We start from the raw sequence: 16,752 nt of genomic DNA, 5'->3' as shown, positions 1-16,752 counted from the left end.
AGGAAGAAGGGATAGTAATACCGGCAAACTTACATGATGGTAACAGCAGTGGAAAAAGGAGTGTTAAATGATTAGTCTGAAATCCTTACGTACAAACCTTAAAAAGGCATGTATTTCCCAATGGTATCTCAAAACAAGATTAGGAGTATCACGTGTAATCATACAAAGTTCCAAAGTGATTTTACAACTTCAACATTAAGTGCAAAAGTTAGCAATAGATTAGTGTCTTTGAAGGGAGGAATGAGCAATAAGTAAAGAAGCAAAAAATACTACCTAACCCAATACGGTGAGTATAAAATAAGCCCCGGGAAGATATTAAAAGATGGAGGAAGGGACGGGCTTATGCAATTGTTAACAGTGGGGGGGGGCAGAAGGCCTGCATTTCAGTCTTGACCCTGCCATTACACTGTGTGATAGTGGATAAGCCGTGTAACCTTTCCACCCCTCAGTCTCTTTACCTATAAAATGGGGACAATATCTTACTGGTGGTTGTAGGTATCAAAAAGGTATATTTAAATTAAACACTTGGCATGGCTATATAATTTACAGTCATTCTTATCATCATCAGGAAGAGATTTAGCCTAATAGAGACAGCTGCTTAGGCTGGAGAAAAGTTAGATCATCAGATTATTTGCTCAGGGCTGAGTTTATACTGTTTGGGCCTCAGGCTCTGAAGCTACAACAGCACTAACAGATTGAGATTTTTCAACCTTCTCTACGTATTCTGGGAGGGATGATCGATTTTCCTTCTTCTATGAGGGTACAAACTTTTCTTAACTTCTGTAGACCCTTAAACAAAAGAATGGGCATGTCACAGAAATTTTGAAAATATGCCAAAAAACACAGTTGCTCTAGGTATTCTTAATTTGGGAAGTATATTATTCGTAGAGCGACTGAATTACCATTGTGTGTGCTAATTGGCCTCTTGATAAAGGCAAGACTGAATATTCAGAGAGCACAATTTGTTATTACATTAGTTTGCAACTGTTTCTACCCGACTTCGAATTCAGTCTCAAGAATGAAAACCAGTTTTTATGTTAAGAAGGTTTTTAATGTGTGATGTTTTCAAAGGACTAGAGTAAAACTCTGTAGATCTCTCAACATTTGGAAGGAAACTGTCAGAGCTCCCTGGCCGCAAGGAAACTCAGCCAGTCCCCGTCTCCCCAACCCCCAACCGGATCACCACTGATTTTCCCGTGCACCCATTGGTGCAGCCATAAAGCCACAGTATGTCCAAGACAGAAATGCCACAGGGAGACTACTGCACACATCTATGATTCATTCATTTACACAACAGTTGCAAACACTGGGTCCACCAGAATTTTTTCAAAACGAAAGAAACGGAACAAAACAAATCCAAAAACGTGAACTGAAATGCTTCTCGCCCCTCCATGGCTAATATGTTAATAACTGCACATCCTCATGGAAAGAAATAAAAAGGAAAGCTTGGTATATGAATTTCAAAATAAAAGGATGCATAATGATGGAAATGAAATGACCTATTTTTTAAACAGTCTATAAAAGGAAGAAATGCACACACAAAAAAACTGTTACTGTCAAGACTACACAAAGCTAAGGACAAATGAAGGAGCAAATAAAGAAAAGGCAGATCATTTGTAATAATTACCACGCTCATGTGTGATGACTGAGGAAGGGAGGAAAGTACATTTACAGTCGACAGAAAAAGAAATGGGGAAAAAAAGAAGTTGAGATGTTGTTTTTGCCTTGCTGTTTGTAAGGAAGTAAAATAGAAAAAGTGTTAATCAGTTTGGGCAATTATCTGTGTGTGTTGAAAAAGAATAAACAAATCAAATCAATCTCACAGTGAGAGATGGGACTAATTCTCGCATAGAATGGTCATTCTCATCAAGCGATTTCTGAGCTGGGACTCACGAATATTACTCCAATCCGTATCTGGCTGACAAAGGACAGTAGACCCAGTAAAGTAAGCCTGCCGGGGGCCACTGGTCCTGTGTGAGCCGATATGAACACTGATGAAGAATGATTAATGGGCCTGTGTTCATGCCTCTGGAACATTAAGTAATAACTGTAGGGAAAAATGAAATTGATTTCTAATTCCAAGACAGGGAAGTCAGACTTTGGACAGAGAATTCATTCATTTTCAGGCACTTTACAGCTAAAGGAAAATGCCCAGGGCTTCCTGGAGACCCCAGAGGCAGGCAGGTAATAGGCCCTGCGATTTGTAAGGACTCTGAATTCTCTAGATGGGGCCCTCAGGCTGGGTGTTAGAATGGTTGACACAACCCTTAATAATGAAGAGATTTAGCTGGATATTCATTTCGGGGAAAATTTAAGTTTAGATTGCTGCTGGCAATTTTTCTTCAAGTTAGCTAACACAATTAGGTAACTGTAGGACTGACAGTTGATGATTGAACCTATACATTCAAATGTCAAGTAGAAAACAAAAGCACACAGGAGCTGTATAGTAGTAGAAGCATTAGAATATACATAAGTGATAATTTTTAGAAAGCGGTAAGAAATATGCGGCTAATTCTTTTCACCTATTGTGAGAACAAAAATATATGGAAATAATTAGAGAGATTAGTTATTTCTAAAATATTTCAGAAAGGTAAGCAGACTACAAATGGCAGATGGGATAAAATTTATTTTTTTGCAACAAGATTAGTTTTATCAAAGATCTGATGCTCCAAAACTAATATATTGATAAGATGACCACTCCAAACAAGACCAAGCAAACAAAAACAGATGAACACACAGGGCCTCACTGAAGCTAAATTAATTGAAAAAAGTCAATGCAAAAGAATAAAAGCAAATCAAGACAAAAAAATATTGAAGATTTTTTTCTTAATAAATACTGAAATGAAAGTGCAGCAAGTTATTTCTGCTTTAAATGTCCTGTGTGCTAAATTTTCTAGTTTATACGCACATCTATTTACAGAGAAAAACAAACTCTAAGATTATGTGAGTCATTCTATTTGTGCACGTGTATATTAAGTGATCAGGATTATTTAAACATTAAAAATGACTCCTTAATTATTTTCATCAAATTTGGACTTGCAAAGACATATGGATGTATGAGATATCTGTTCTAAAAGGGAGGAGACAGTCGAAATAATGGTTAAAGGAAGGATCGCAAAGCATCACTATTCTAAGGAGACAGAAGAATCTGAGAGTTGGGCCGTTTGCCAAAGTAGCCACAAGAAGTCAAACATTCTCTAATTTGGTTCATCCATGTGCTTTATAATTTTACAGATAATTCATTATCTAATAAGGGATCTTGATCTACCACCCAACCAGGGGAAAGGTGACTTACAGTAGGTCTGGAACAAAAAAGAGTTAATGGCCAACAGGGAAGGTTGAGTTTTGGGTGTGATCTGAGGGAGTGTGCAATTATGAACTTTTAAATGAATCACATAAGCATTTGGCCACTACTTAAAAATAACCTTGTATCTCTTTGTATTGAAAAGGTAATTGGTAACTGACTCATTTCAGGAAAGGGGGGGGGCAGTTGATCCTTTTAACTTAAGTGATCAATACCTGATCCTTCCTCGGTCACCATTCCAAGTCCTTCAGCTTTGTTTTGTCGCTCAAATGCATTTAGGTCGAGGACACTACAATAACAGGGAGAAAGACGCTTAGAGGACGAAGAGAAAATCTTCTTTCTTCAGGAGAGTGAGTGTCTACAAAGCGTGTATCACAAAACGCAAACCAAATATTAACATACACTGAAGACATGCCCCAGTTCAATGTCTACCAAACATACTTTCCTAGTAGCAGCCCAGTTTCTCCCCAGGGTCTGCACTGAAATGATCCATGTGAAAGGCAAACATAAGGCATTAACGGGTTTCAACTTTGGGAGTACATTACAAAGTTAGCAGACATGCTGAAATATAATTATAATAATCATGTTTTTCCAGCTGGATAACTTATTACATTAAGTATCTGTCAGATTCCTTTGTCAAATGCTGTCTGAATGATTTTAAGTATTGTAAAAAATAGAAACTGATTATCATAAATTAGTTGGTGAAGGATCATTTATTTAGGGAAAATGAGAAATGGTCTACAAGCTCCCAAATAAAACTCATCAGAATTTTCCTTTTCCTCTTTTAAAATTCATACACTGCTCACTTTCAAGTATGCAGAACACACATTAATTCCCCAAGGTCCCTATTTCATCAGAGGGAAGACTATTACAAGACATCATTAACAATGAGTACGTTAATAATTAAGATATTACTAACAGCTAACAATAAGACAGAAAATAAGACACCCTCTATTGTCCCACTTTAATGTGTACTTAATCATTAAAAAATATTCTCTGTATCATTAGTGTCAGCAATGCAAAACAAAAACTTTGAAAGATACAATCCACTGAGTAGACCAAAACAAGGGAGGTATGTGCTTACCTGCATGACTGCATCAGACCAGCCAGGCTCTGAAAGAAGCCCACATCTTTTTTCTCCTTGAGGTAGTCAAGCATTTTCTATAGTAAATATATAAACCACAGGGCCACTGAACACAAATCTCATTTTTTGTTAAATAAGAAACAACTAAAATATGCTTTCTATGCTGGAATAAAGATGAAAAAACACTCAGTGCATACAAATATGACCGTAACTTTACCATGAAACAGTGATGAGCATGTCAAGGCAGGATGGTTGTATATTTCAATGTCAATAAAAGTGGCTCTGAACAAAGGAGGTGCTTTACATAAACATCATAAGCACCATGAATATCGGGGGAAAAATAATACTCTTAACTCTCTTCTAGTCACTCTTTAAGTATTTGAAGACTCAGATTTTTTAGTTCAAGCCTACTGGGAAGAAGGTCCACCAAGATGCTAGTCATAGATTTCCATACAAAAGTGGGGTCCTTAAATGAGGGTAGTGTTGACTACCATATGCTAATGTTATAGACAGAAATTTAGTTTCCATTATCATGATCTCTAAACCCAAGGAATGGTAGGAATCATTTGACTATTAAATTTTTCTTCTCTGTTGTCAGAATGATGTCCAGATTCTGTGGTCAATATTTTGATTAAACACAAAAGTAAAAAATGCGAGAACAATGCATGGCTCTACCTTCTTAGCTTATTAATTTATATTACAATGAAACAGCTGCTTTGAATGTGGAACAAATGTGTTGGAAGTTTCAAACAAGAAGTACCCACAAGATGATAGAGTGATAGAACGCACACCAAAGGTCTGAAGAAAATAAAGATACTGCTCTTCTCTGAATCTTGAATAGAGGTGAGTAATTCCTATTATCAGTGCCGTCTCAATAGGGTTGAGCTAAAAGGGTCAACATTTTGGTAGTAATCTGGTTTCCAGAAATTTGAGTGAAAGGTAAGTTACTAAAGATGTAAAGGCTGTGTGTGTGTGTGTGTGTGTGTGTGTATTACATATATACACCTCACATGTATATACACGTACACACAAATAAGTACACACCGAGATACACACAAACACCTGGCCATTTTGGGGGGAGTGTGATAAGTTACTGGTCTAATAAAACATGAAGCACTGATTAATCACTGGAAGTTTAAAACACAAGGAATATGGCTGAGAGTTAAAGAGAGGTGGTAGAATATGTATCTGAAGGTGTACAGAAAAAGGAAAAGCCTGTGTAGACAAATACGTGTATTACAGGATCTCTCATGGCTCCTTTCAGCTCCAAGGATTTCTGAATCTATGTGCTATATAATTAAGGACTTTTGAAGTAAAACATAAAGGGAAATTATTTTGTGCTAAATATTATAGAGGTAGATTTCTTCAGTTTTCCTTTTTTTTTTTATTTAAGTCATGTAGTCATTTGCTATGGAAATCAAAAAAGGACATCTGTAAAGTGGATGGGGAAAAAAGACATCATTATTTTCACTAAGTTCTAATGGAAACTTAGCATTCCTTTCAACTATTAATATAAGCAACAGACTCTGATATCATCACCAATAGAAATTTCAGAGATCTTCGTATCACAGTCATTGTTGAAGTGATTTAAAAATATTTAGACTAATCATTTCTTCTCAATAATTAGATCAAGTACTAGATCTTTTATTTAATGAGTTCATAAAGGAACACAAACTACTTTATCAAAAACCTGTTTATAATATTTGAATAATCACATTTCACGAGGTGTGGTTTCTTGTGTAAACCTGTGCAATTTCACTTTGCAATTTAAAAACATGACACCAGAGGAGTCCAGATGCTTCACTAAACTGTCAGAGGCATTAAAAAGAAAAAGTTAGGCACCCTGGGTTAAATTAGACTGATACTCCTCCAATCCGAAAATGTCACAATTGTATTTGCAGAAAAAGAGGCACGCAATTTGAGAAAAATGTAAAGACGAGTTTTTCAGCTACTCTGGGTTGCTAACTTAACCTAGTCCAAATCTTCACCAACCCAAAGGCAACCTTCAAATTTTCTCTGCTTTTCTTAGAATCAAAGGTCTTCTGGGAACATATTCAGGGCTTTGTCCCACTGTCGTGTTTCTGGGGCTCACAGCAACCTGAAGTCAAATATCCTAAGGTTTTCATTAGCCTTCCCTTCCTACCCCGCCCTTCCTGGTAGGGGAGCCCTTTCCCTGCCTCGCCAAAACTTACCCAAGAAACAATGGTTATTAGTTCCATGTTCGTAAACTGCTCTTTCTCATTACAGAAGCCGATACAGAAAAATATGAGAGAGATGGTATAACACTATAAAACATGTTGCCAAACTAGGCGCGTGAGGTAAGAATATTTACTTTTCTCCACTATTAAAACAAACGATTTCGTGCCGATTTATTCACATGAAATGCAAATTTCACATGATGACACCATCTGATAGGACTTCAGACTTCTCAAGAGTGTTTTAGTGCCCCACATGGCAGGGTGTGACCTAGATGTTTGAATCATGGGAGGAAATGGCCATCAAATAAATGCACTTTTTTTTTTTTTTTTTTTTTTTACAACTAATAGTTCTTCTAGGATGACTAGAACAGTTCAATGGGATGACAATACGGTCCATCTGTTTGAAGAGCACTTTCTGGGGTTGGCTTATAGGCATTACCTGCTGTACTGTGGAGTTGCCACCATTTAAGATAGCAATTCCAAGTTTCAAAGTTGCAGCTACCATTGGTCCAGTATCACCTGAAAAAACATAAAAAATAGCATAATGTACACTTTTAAAATTATCACTCCCCTACAAATCTGCATAACGATGGACAGACTGACTTATGTGCCAAAAACATTTCAAGAATAATAATGCATATTTTGCCATCAATGTTTTTACTAAATTCTGTCTAAGGTATCCAGGAATTGAAAATATATGGGGACGTTAAAAAAAAAAGGTGGGGGCTCCTGGGTGGCTCAGTTGGTTAAGCATCCAACTCTTGATTTCAGCTTAGATTGTGATTTCAGGGTCATGAGATGGGGCTCCATGCTCGGTGGAGAGTCTGCTTCAGATTCTTTCTCTCCCTCTCCCTCTGCCCCTCCCTCTTGCTTGCATGCACATTCTCTAATAAAATCTTTAAAAATTAAAAAAAAAGAAACAATTAATTTTGAAATACTGACACCTAAAACTATAAAGATTCAAAACTAATCATGAATATTAAAATAATACTTGAAATGAATAGGGGCCACTTAAGATTTCAAGGAAAATTACTCTCCCCTCTTCTCTCAGTATTATGTTTGAACAATGTTTATCATTTATCATTTCAACTTTTATCTTACTATCTTTATAGTATTGCTTTATTAGGATGACTGGTCACAATTTTAAGTCATTCAAACAATAATGACAAAATTTTAAGTTTATTTTTTTTTTTAGTAATCTCTATAGCCAACATGGGGCTGAGATCAAGAGTTACATGCTCTTCTGACTAAGCTAGCCGGGTGCCCAATAATGACAAAATTTTAAATCCAACCAGTTGTCTATCATTGAGTATATTTTATTTTTATGTTATTCACCTCTACTTACCTGAGAAATGGAATATAGAAAAAAAAAACAGAAATAGAAACAATAATAGAGATAGAAATATCTTAGAAATCTGGGAAAGGGGTGCTTAATAACAGAATGCATAACTGTTATTTCTCCACTCCATTACAAAGTATAGTAAAAATGTTTCTACAAAGAAGATATTACTAATGTAAGAAAAATTATCTTGGCTGGCACTGAAAAATACAATAGTATTTTAATTGTTAAGAAGGGCTCACTTTAAAAGTCTAAACTTTTACATCAAGGGTCAGCAAACTACGGACTAAAGGGTCAAGTCCAGCCTGTCATATGTTTTTGTAAATTTATTGTAACTCAGCCACACGGTTTGTTTACATATTGTCTCTAGCTGCTTCCCTGTTACTATGGCAGAGTTCGAGTCCAGCAAAGCCAAAAACGTTTCATTATCTCGCCTCTCCCAGAAAACGTCTGCCCATCCCTGATTGATATGGTTTGTTAGGCTTGTGTCACGAGAGAATTTCCAAAACTTAATGAACAGAAATAAACATTTTAGTAAGACTGAAAAAAACCCAGTGTTGGACTGGGTTAATGAGAGCCTGCATTTCTGAAGTCACCTGACCTCGTGATGAACAAGAAATTCAGGGACCGACCAAATCAGTAGAATTGAAATAAGGGTGCTCCTAGGGAATGAAGAAGTCTGAGGAGAGCAGCGAGCCTCACCTTTGCTGGCACTGATGGTCTGCAGCACCATCTCTGCTGCCCCGCGGTCATGGAGCCTGGCTTGTTGGTAGAGAAGCTTTTGCTTTTCCATTTCTTTTTCCTGAACACAAATCCCAACCATTTATGTTGTGGCTATCATTAAGCATAGCAGCTTTCTATAAACCGTATTTTTAGTCATCTCTTCATGTATGGGCTCTATGACAACATTATGGACCATTTCAACACCAACAATGTTATTCAACAGATGTTAACAATATTCGACTCTCGGTTTTGCCCCTTCATATTTTTCTTGATATGCTTTTGGTACTGGCTCATCAGGATGGATTTTTCTCAATTGTAATTGTTTGATCAGTCCAAAGCCTGTATCACAGTTTTGAAGTACTATACTTCGTCACTGAAACTTGCACTTTCTGAATTATACATTTGTGCATCAGTTTGTTACGTTTTCAATCATCTCCCATGCCATGGCCGTAACTTGATACTGCTCAGCAAATGGCTCGAGTTGCAAGTTATCACTGAATGACAGAAAAACATTCACTGAGACATGTTGGCGTTTAAGCAAAATTGAAAAGTTGATATGAATAAAAAGGTAGGCTTCCACTAAGTAGCGGACTTATGATACACATCTCCCCAGTCACCCCCCAAGAATAAAAGAAGCAATGTGCCTTTATATTTTGTATTCTCTGGTGGTAACAACGATACTGCATGGTGCTGCTAGTGCAAATGGCTGGGGTTTGTTCTTTTCCACTTAAACTACCACTGAAAACATAAAGAAGAAAATAAAAATAAAATATAAAGGCACAGCAAGTTCAAGACTGGTAGGATCATTCACTTGAGCTATCCAGTTCGCTGGAGAATTGAGACGGAACTAAGCAGTATAAGTTGCAAAATGAAAGTTGCATAGAGCCCTAGGACAGCGAGTCCATCAAATGGCGTGGTAGAGAAGCTTAGTCAATGGGACATGAAACAGTCAATTAGTATCATGTCCATAACACAACGGCCAAAACATATATGACCTAAGAGCAGAAAGAGCTGCAGCAGAAGTAGCCAGAGTGACAGTTTTGCTGCCATAAACTTTCCATCCAAAGTACAGAAAATAGGCAAAGGAAGATGGAAGAGGTTTAAAAAATGAAGGCTTGCTAGTTACAGAATATGAAAAAGAAAGTAAACTAAAAGGAGGAGGGGGGGGAAAGAAATGGGCTCAAACAAATGAAAAAAGAAACCTTCAAATCAAAAGCAACCGACACAGACATTTATGCTGTTACCAGAGAGTTCTCGCCGAGGCTGGCAAATTTGTTTCTTAAATCTTTGATAATATCGTGCTGCGAAAACAAAATTGATCAGGTTTTGTTTTTTTTTTTCACACTATAGTTAGAGCTCCTGTGGTTAAAGTTTTATTTTTTTCTTAAATTATGTGATAGGTCTAAATGGAAGCAGAGAAAAGGAAAAAGAAAAAAAAAAAAAAAGAGGCAGCTTTGCTTTATATGTAGCCATGCTAACATCTAAAATGTTTGCCTTCATGTTTAAACCTCTTCCTGCAGAGTCAAGAACAAAATGAAAACAAAACCACACAGACACACAAAACCATATTGTCATTACAACACAGTTTCAGAAAAACTGAAAGAAGACCCTTTCGCCTGCTCTTCAGGTGTGGCTTAAAATTGGTCAGCAACATTTGATCCCTCCTTTTAGACCCAACAATCTTTCACTTTCCTCCTGTTGCCAGAGCTATGTAAGAACTTTGCACTTCTGCTTCCCAGGGTAACCAATGCCTTTCGTGGAAGACGTTTTCAGGAAGACAGTGATAAGCAATTACTGGCTAAGGAACCGCCCTATCGCTTTCATCAACTAAAGAGGCGAGGTAATTAGAAAGACTGATTCTTCTAGTGACCCAATAGAACATAAGAAGATAGTCATCAGGAAACCCAAAGAAGAGACAAGATGGCAGCATGCCGTATATTCTTGAGGAAAACAAACCAACCACAAAACCCTTTGCTGTTTGTGCTCCAAAAGTAGGTGGACCACCTCAAAGATCTGCTAGAACCACTTCCACAGTACATTCTAGACCCCCCTATCCTCTTCAGTAATGGAAATCATGCCTGACGGATCAATGACAGGAGGATCAAGAGACAGACAGGATATCAAATTGCCTTCTTTAAAAAAATAAACTCCCTGGGCAGAGATCACCCTCATCTTTCTCACAATGCACCTAAAAATCAGTAATAATAAATACTTCTGGGGAGACGATGAGATTCATATGAAAAAAAAAAAAAAACAAGCTAAAAAAGATACACTGAGCTAGAAGCAGGAAACCCATACTTCCTAAAGAGGGATCAGGTCAACCTCTCAGTTGAGTTTCTTCTTTGTCATACTGAGTTGGAAGCTTTCTCTTCAGAAGATATTTAATATTATTTCTTTCCGGTGCTGTGTCCTTTGAGAAGTGCTTCTGGGCATGTAATTCAATCTCACCATTGGAGATTTTATCACAGCGTAATAAAATAAAACCTTGAAAGCTTAACCAGAAAGTTTTCAGACGATAAAATGATGGATTGTGTGGAAAGAAAGAAAATTCTTTAATTTCAAATTTACTGCAGATTAGCTTTTCTAAGAAAACTGTAGATATTTTTAAAGTATTTTGCTTGGGGAAATAGCACCTTGAAAGGACCTTTTTAAAGCAGCTTTTTAAAGTTAGGGTTCCTGCCCCATCCCAGATTCCGCCTAAACTGCCAAAGGGTCTTAAATAAACATTATACCTCTACTTGAAGTTCAGTCTTTCAATGATTCTAAGGTTACAAAAAAGGTTGGGGTGGGGGGAGGAGCTCCACAATTTCAATTTTCTCTCAGGCAAAAAGTTCTGATCACCAAGAGCAACTAGGAATTATCAGCTGTTTTCCTAAAAAGACCGTTAGGAGTCTTTTCAAGGTCAGTGGTGGTAATAAATCAGACCTATGATTAAATTGCAGACATTGAATGGGAAGTATTCTACATCATGATTGCTTTTAGTATGACTGAAGTTGGTAATAAAGGTGCTAACAGTCTTTCATTTTTTTCCCAGGGTGCCTTGCTTTTAGCAATTGATGTGGGGGGGGGTGCGGGGGAGGGAGTAGAAGGCCTGAAGAAAAAAAATCCATTCAGTTCTTCAAAAATTTGTCTTATATGAGAAAAATACTGAAATTAAAAAAAAAAAAAATTACAACTGCCCCTTGCTCCTTGATGGAGAAAATAGTTTATCTCTATGATGGAGATAAACGATATTTTAAAGGAGAGCAGCCTTTTGACAGCAAAACTTGTACCCTGTTTCTGATGGGCCCTCCTCAGTGATGTGGGCATTTTGGGCGGTTTGTGCATCACAGCTCAGTCTGTGCCTAACACCGCATGAGCCCAGTGGGCTTGCTTTTTTTCCTTTGAGTTTCCAAGCCTTCAGCAACTGCTGAAAAGGTTTTCACAATGTTTTTCTCTTCAGCTGCACGTGGAAGCTACCTGTAAGTGAACAGAAATCTCCAGCAGCCGAATTCTTTTTAAAAATCTTTCCCATAATTTTGCAATAAGTCAACATTAAATATTCTTCTGATTTGGTATCTTAAATGTAGTCATAACCTACAAGGTGATGTTGAATCTCAACATGATAAGAAAAAAAAGATGGAAATACAGGAGATTCAATTGGATAACTATGAGGACAAAAGCGAACGGCAGTGAAATGGTGGTAATAATTTGGTTTACGACACAAACAGGCCAACTCACACTAAGGGAAAACAAAAATATAGATAAGAGTTGTATTGTCCATTTCATTAATTTTGTTCGGTATTCTAGTTTCTGATACTGTAGGTTGGCCACATACATAAAGAATTGACTTGCAGTGCTAGGAAAACACTTAAGATTCTAACTTTGTTTAAAAATGGATGGTCCCTCAAATTTATCAATTTAAAATTTTTTTTTAAAAAATTAAATGAATGTATATGGAGTTTCCTACAAGTAAGTTGCCATGAGGACAGGGTCTCCAGAGGTTTTGTTTGCTTGTTTTAACCACAAGTGTACATATACTATATATCCAGTAAAGTTCCCTGCACATAACAGGTGTTCAAGAAAATGTGATGAATGAATAACGGAACTAAATAATGTGGTATCATGTAGCATCTATAATCTGAAGTGACAAATGTTATCTTTTCATTTGAAAAGCTACAAAGCTAGTAAAATGAGAAACGTCTAGTTTGCTTTTGGTACATGGTCAAAGAGGTCGAGAATTATACACATGCGAACAATAATTCTCAAACTGTGGTTTTTTTAGGTCAATTAATTTACTGTCTGTACCTTTATTACCCATTGTCTTTGTTGCTGAATACTGAAGAGTATAATAATCTTCCAGAGTTCTATTTTTCAATAGGATGGGCATAATTTCTAATGCTCTCTCTTTAACAACAACAACAACAACAAAAAAAACCAAAACACAAAAAAACAAAAAGAAAGAAAGAAATGTTTTTACCCAAAGCAAACTTTGTTTAAATGCCAAAGTTTTACTAATAGATAATCAGAGAGGACAAAAATTCTAAAGCAGAAAAATGTAGTCCAGTTAATATGTTGGAGGCTTTAAAGTTTAGATGTGCTGTGTAGTGTGACTATGCCTTACTTCTTTATCATTTATACTTCCACGCTTGTTAAAATATTGTTTCCCTTGGATTCAGCATATTTAGTCTAATTATCACTACACTAAAACAATAAAATCTAGCTGCGCTGAAATAATTTTCAATTTCAGAGTCCTGTTGACAAAATTTATACTACATCACAAAAAGGTTCACAAACAAACTATAAAGTAGGAGGGGAAAAATGAGCCACTATAAAATCAGAAGGTATCAAATTAGCAAGGTTAGACTGAGTTATCATTAGAGGGAATGGGGTTTGTTCTGAGCACAAAATTGATTTAGCACAGGCTTCATTTACCTATTTGTTTGTTGAAGCCTTAAAAGCACCGAATACTGCCTTGAATACAGAAAGAAAATGCTGTGTGGTTCTACTAACATAGCCTGACAAAACAAAGAAGAAGAACAATAAGGTGATCGATGACCTCGACTAATACGAAGGATCACGAAGGTGCCAGAATGTTGGGATAATTTGCGGGAAAAAGAGAAGTTAGAATAAATTTTACCATAGAGCGGATCGTGACAAGTCATCATTTGGATTTTGAGTTCTCTCAGTTCTAGCTGTTTTAGTGTTTATAATTCTAAGTTTTCACACATGGTTACTGGTCCTACCCCAGATCAACCCTTGAGAAACAGCTGCGTGAACCCTGTAAGGACCCGATGCAGTCTCTAATTCCCTGCCAGATGTTACCTATTCAGCTGAGAGATGGATTTTTCTGGAGACTGTCTTAAGGAAACATAGTCCTTTCATTCTTCTAGATTCCTGGTACTTATCCTGTGCTCAGCCAGCCTCAGATGTCACCTGGACATCTGGACTTTATTGTATAAATTCTCAAATTATTACCTCTATTGAATTGCTGCAGATTATATGACATGTTGTCCTCCCTCACAGAGATTCTCGGGAATTTTTGTTTCTCCCAAACAAGAAGACTGTGTTTATTTCACTGATACAGTAAACTGTGAAATTTCTGTGACTTGATGCTCACTCCTAGAAATTCTGCTTGGGATCGGTAGTGCTAACAAACTCCTGTTAATTAGCAAGAGTCTAAAGCATTGGTTTCTGGACTAACCTCATCCTTGGAAGGCTCCACTTGGTGTCCCTGAACCCCTCTCAGGCCTCTATACTTCTTCCTTCTATATCTACCTGTGTCATGTATAATTGTGTGATACTTTAAACACCGAACTAGGAAAAGGTAGAGATACATATATATGTACAGAAGCTAGGCTAGTGTCTATAAAGCATTTTTATTGTGACATTACTAGTCTAAATAACATCAAGTTTATTTTCTTTTTCACTCCTCCACAAAAGACTGGAAGAAGAAAAAATATCAAAAATTTGCATGCTTCTATTAATATTCATGCATTTAGGAGCAATATGAAATTGCCCTGAAAAATGAAAAGAACTTACTCATGAACAGCAAATCAGACACTTTTAAAGGTGAGTATGACCCCTGAAAACGTCTAGTTTAAAGCTTTTAGTTCAAAGCAGAAAAAGCTGAGGCACAGAGTAATTTAAATGTGACCCGCTCAAGGTCACCTGGTGAGCACCTGCACGAGACCCCAGGTCTCCCGTCCTGTGTAGTTCTGTGTTCACCATCCTGTGAAAGTTCTTCTAAGGGCTTCCCTGGCTTGATTTTAGTAGGAAGGTAAAATTGATTAAAAGTCATAATAACAGGGGCACCTGGGTGGCTCAGATGGTTAAGCATCTGCCTTCGACTCAGGTCATGATCCCAGGGTCCTGGGATCGAGCCCCGCATCAGGCTCCCTGCTCAGTGCAGAGCCTGCTTCTCCCTCTCCCTCTGCCATTCCCCCCGACTTGCTCTCTCTGGCTCTATCTCTCTGTCAAATAAATAAATAAAATCTTTTTTTTTTTTTTAAAAAAAGGCATAAAACAGTAAATACCTAGAGAGCTTGTTATATGACAGCCAATGTTCTGAGTGTATTATATGTATTAACTAATTTAATCCTTACCACAATCCCATGAAATAGATACTATAATTAGCCCCATTTTATAGATAGGAAAATTGAGGCTTGAGATCACATAGGTAGGTGGTGGAGTTGGGATTCAAAGGCAGGTAGTTTGTTCAAATATCTATGCTCTGAATGATTCTGCTATATCCCATCTGCTGTACATAATGCAGTCAGGCATTATGGGATTAATTATTATCAACTGGGATTATTTTTAAATAAGAGCACACTATGTCAAACTATTGTATGCATCAAAAATGCACAACTATATGTTTAAGTATTATGTTCTATACAGTTTGCTATTTGGGTTCACATACTCGATATGCTTGAATTACCATACACAATATAGAGAGGACTGTGCTTTCTGGGAATTTTCCTCATGCCAGAACCAGTACTTCATCGCACCCTTATACCCCTTTTCTCTCCAAGACTTGGCAACTTGCCTTGCTTCTCAGACAGAGTGTGGTTATAAAAGCTGGCTCCTACCACTTCTAGCACCCACTAAGGAGGTTCCATATACAGAGAGACTGCAGTGCCTGAACACTCGGTAGGCTGGACCCAAGCTGGCTTTGGCTTTCCCGGGCGGGGGTGCATGGAAAATCTGCTTAACATCAGGAAGTGTGAAGAAACTAAGTCCCTATGACCAGTAAAAGACAGGAGGTGGGACAGAACCAGTGCTCATCCTTCTTTCCCAGGAGGCACTGTTCCAAGATGCATACATACGGTTTTTCTAGGGCCATCTGATACTATGTTGAATAGGCACGGTCAGCTCAAGAACCCACTACCTTGTATTTGCGCTGCCTCCTTCCTTAGATAATATGCTCTCTTTTTCTCCTCACTCTTACTCCCCTGGGATTATATCAACCCCCCCCCCCCATAAAGTGTTAGCACAGAATCTCTCTGCTCTGTTTTCTAAGAAACCTGGGCTAAGACATGAGGGTATTAACTTAAGGATGATAATTTCGGTATATAACAATGCAGTTAGCAGGTTGCAGCAAGAGGGATGAGAACAGTGGCCATCAAAATTCCTTCCCCCTCCCCTCTATGATTCAATAGTACAACAAGCAACTCAACACTTTGGTCCCTAGTTTGGATACCACAGTGCTTCTGTAGTAGAAACTAAGTAACTCTTAAGTTTACCTGATAAAAGGAATCAAGGTTTCAATGTTCTATATCCATAGCTGCATCTTTGATTTTTTTATATATATGAGGGTCGTCTTCGGTAAGATTCAGGGAGCCCTTCTTATTTAAATTGCTTTGTTCCGATGAACAGAACTAAATAAACCCATTCAAAGATCAAATTATATAGCTATTAGAGAGGGTACATCTTACAGCCAATTTATTCTTGCAGGATTGCCAAGGAATGGAATTCTATTCAAAATTAGACCACTGGAGGGGCCAGACAAAGGTGATTTTGTCATTAGGTAGAGCTATATAACATCAGACCTTAAGACATCGGGGCCTAAATTGATTCTTCCACACTTAGTGGTGTATCTTTTGGAATACGAGCTGGGTATTGGTCT

The 16,752-nt window shown here is 37.4% G+C and overlaps 1 protein-coding gene across 1 annotated transcript in view; it reads right to left on the bottom strand.

The window, feature by feature from the left end:
- RYR2 (ryanodine receptor 2) overlaps positions 1–16,752 on the bottom strand; it is a 424,890-nt gene that overhangs the window by 60,535 nt on the left and 347,603 nt on the right. Inside the window, exons 78-81 of the mRNA XM_028104495.2 lie at positions 8,628–8,727; positions 7,026–7,105; positions 4,389–4,465; positions 3,520–3,593 (exon numbers count right to left, since the gene is read on the bottom strand). Coding sequence (XP_027960296.2) covers positions 3,520–3,593; positions 4,389–4,465; positions 7,026–7,105; positions 8,628–8,727 — 331 coding nt within the window. The remainder of the gene's footprint in view (positions 1–3,519; positions 3,594–4,388; positions 4,466–7,025; positions 7,106–8,627; positions 8,728–16,752) is intronic.

Source organism: Eumetopias jubatus, unplaced genomic scaffold (assembly GCF_037043125.1).
Source record: "Eumetopias jubatus isolate StellerSeaLion01/CBP00866 unplaced genomic scaffold, mEumJub1_p1.0 scaffold_17, whole genome shotgun sequence".
Lineage (NCBI taxonomy): Eukaryota > Metazoa > Chordata > Mammalia > Carnivora > Otariidae > Eumetopias > Eumetopias jubatus.
This window is presented reverse-complemented; position numbering and strand designations above follow the sequence as displayed.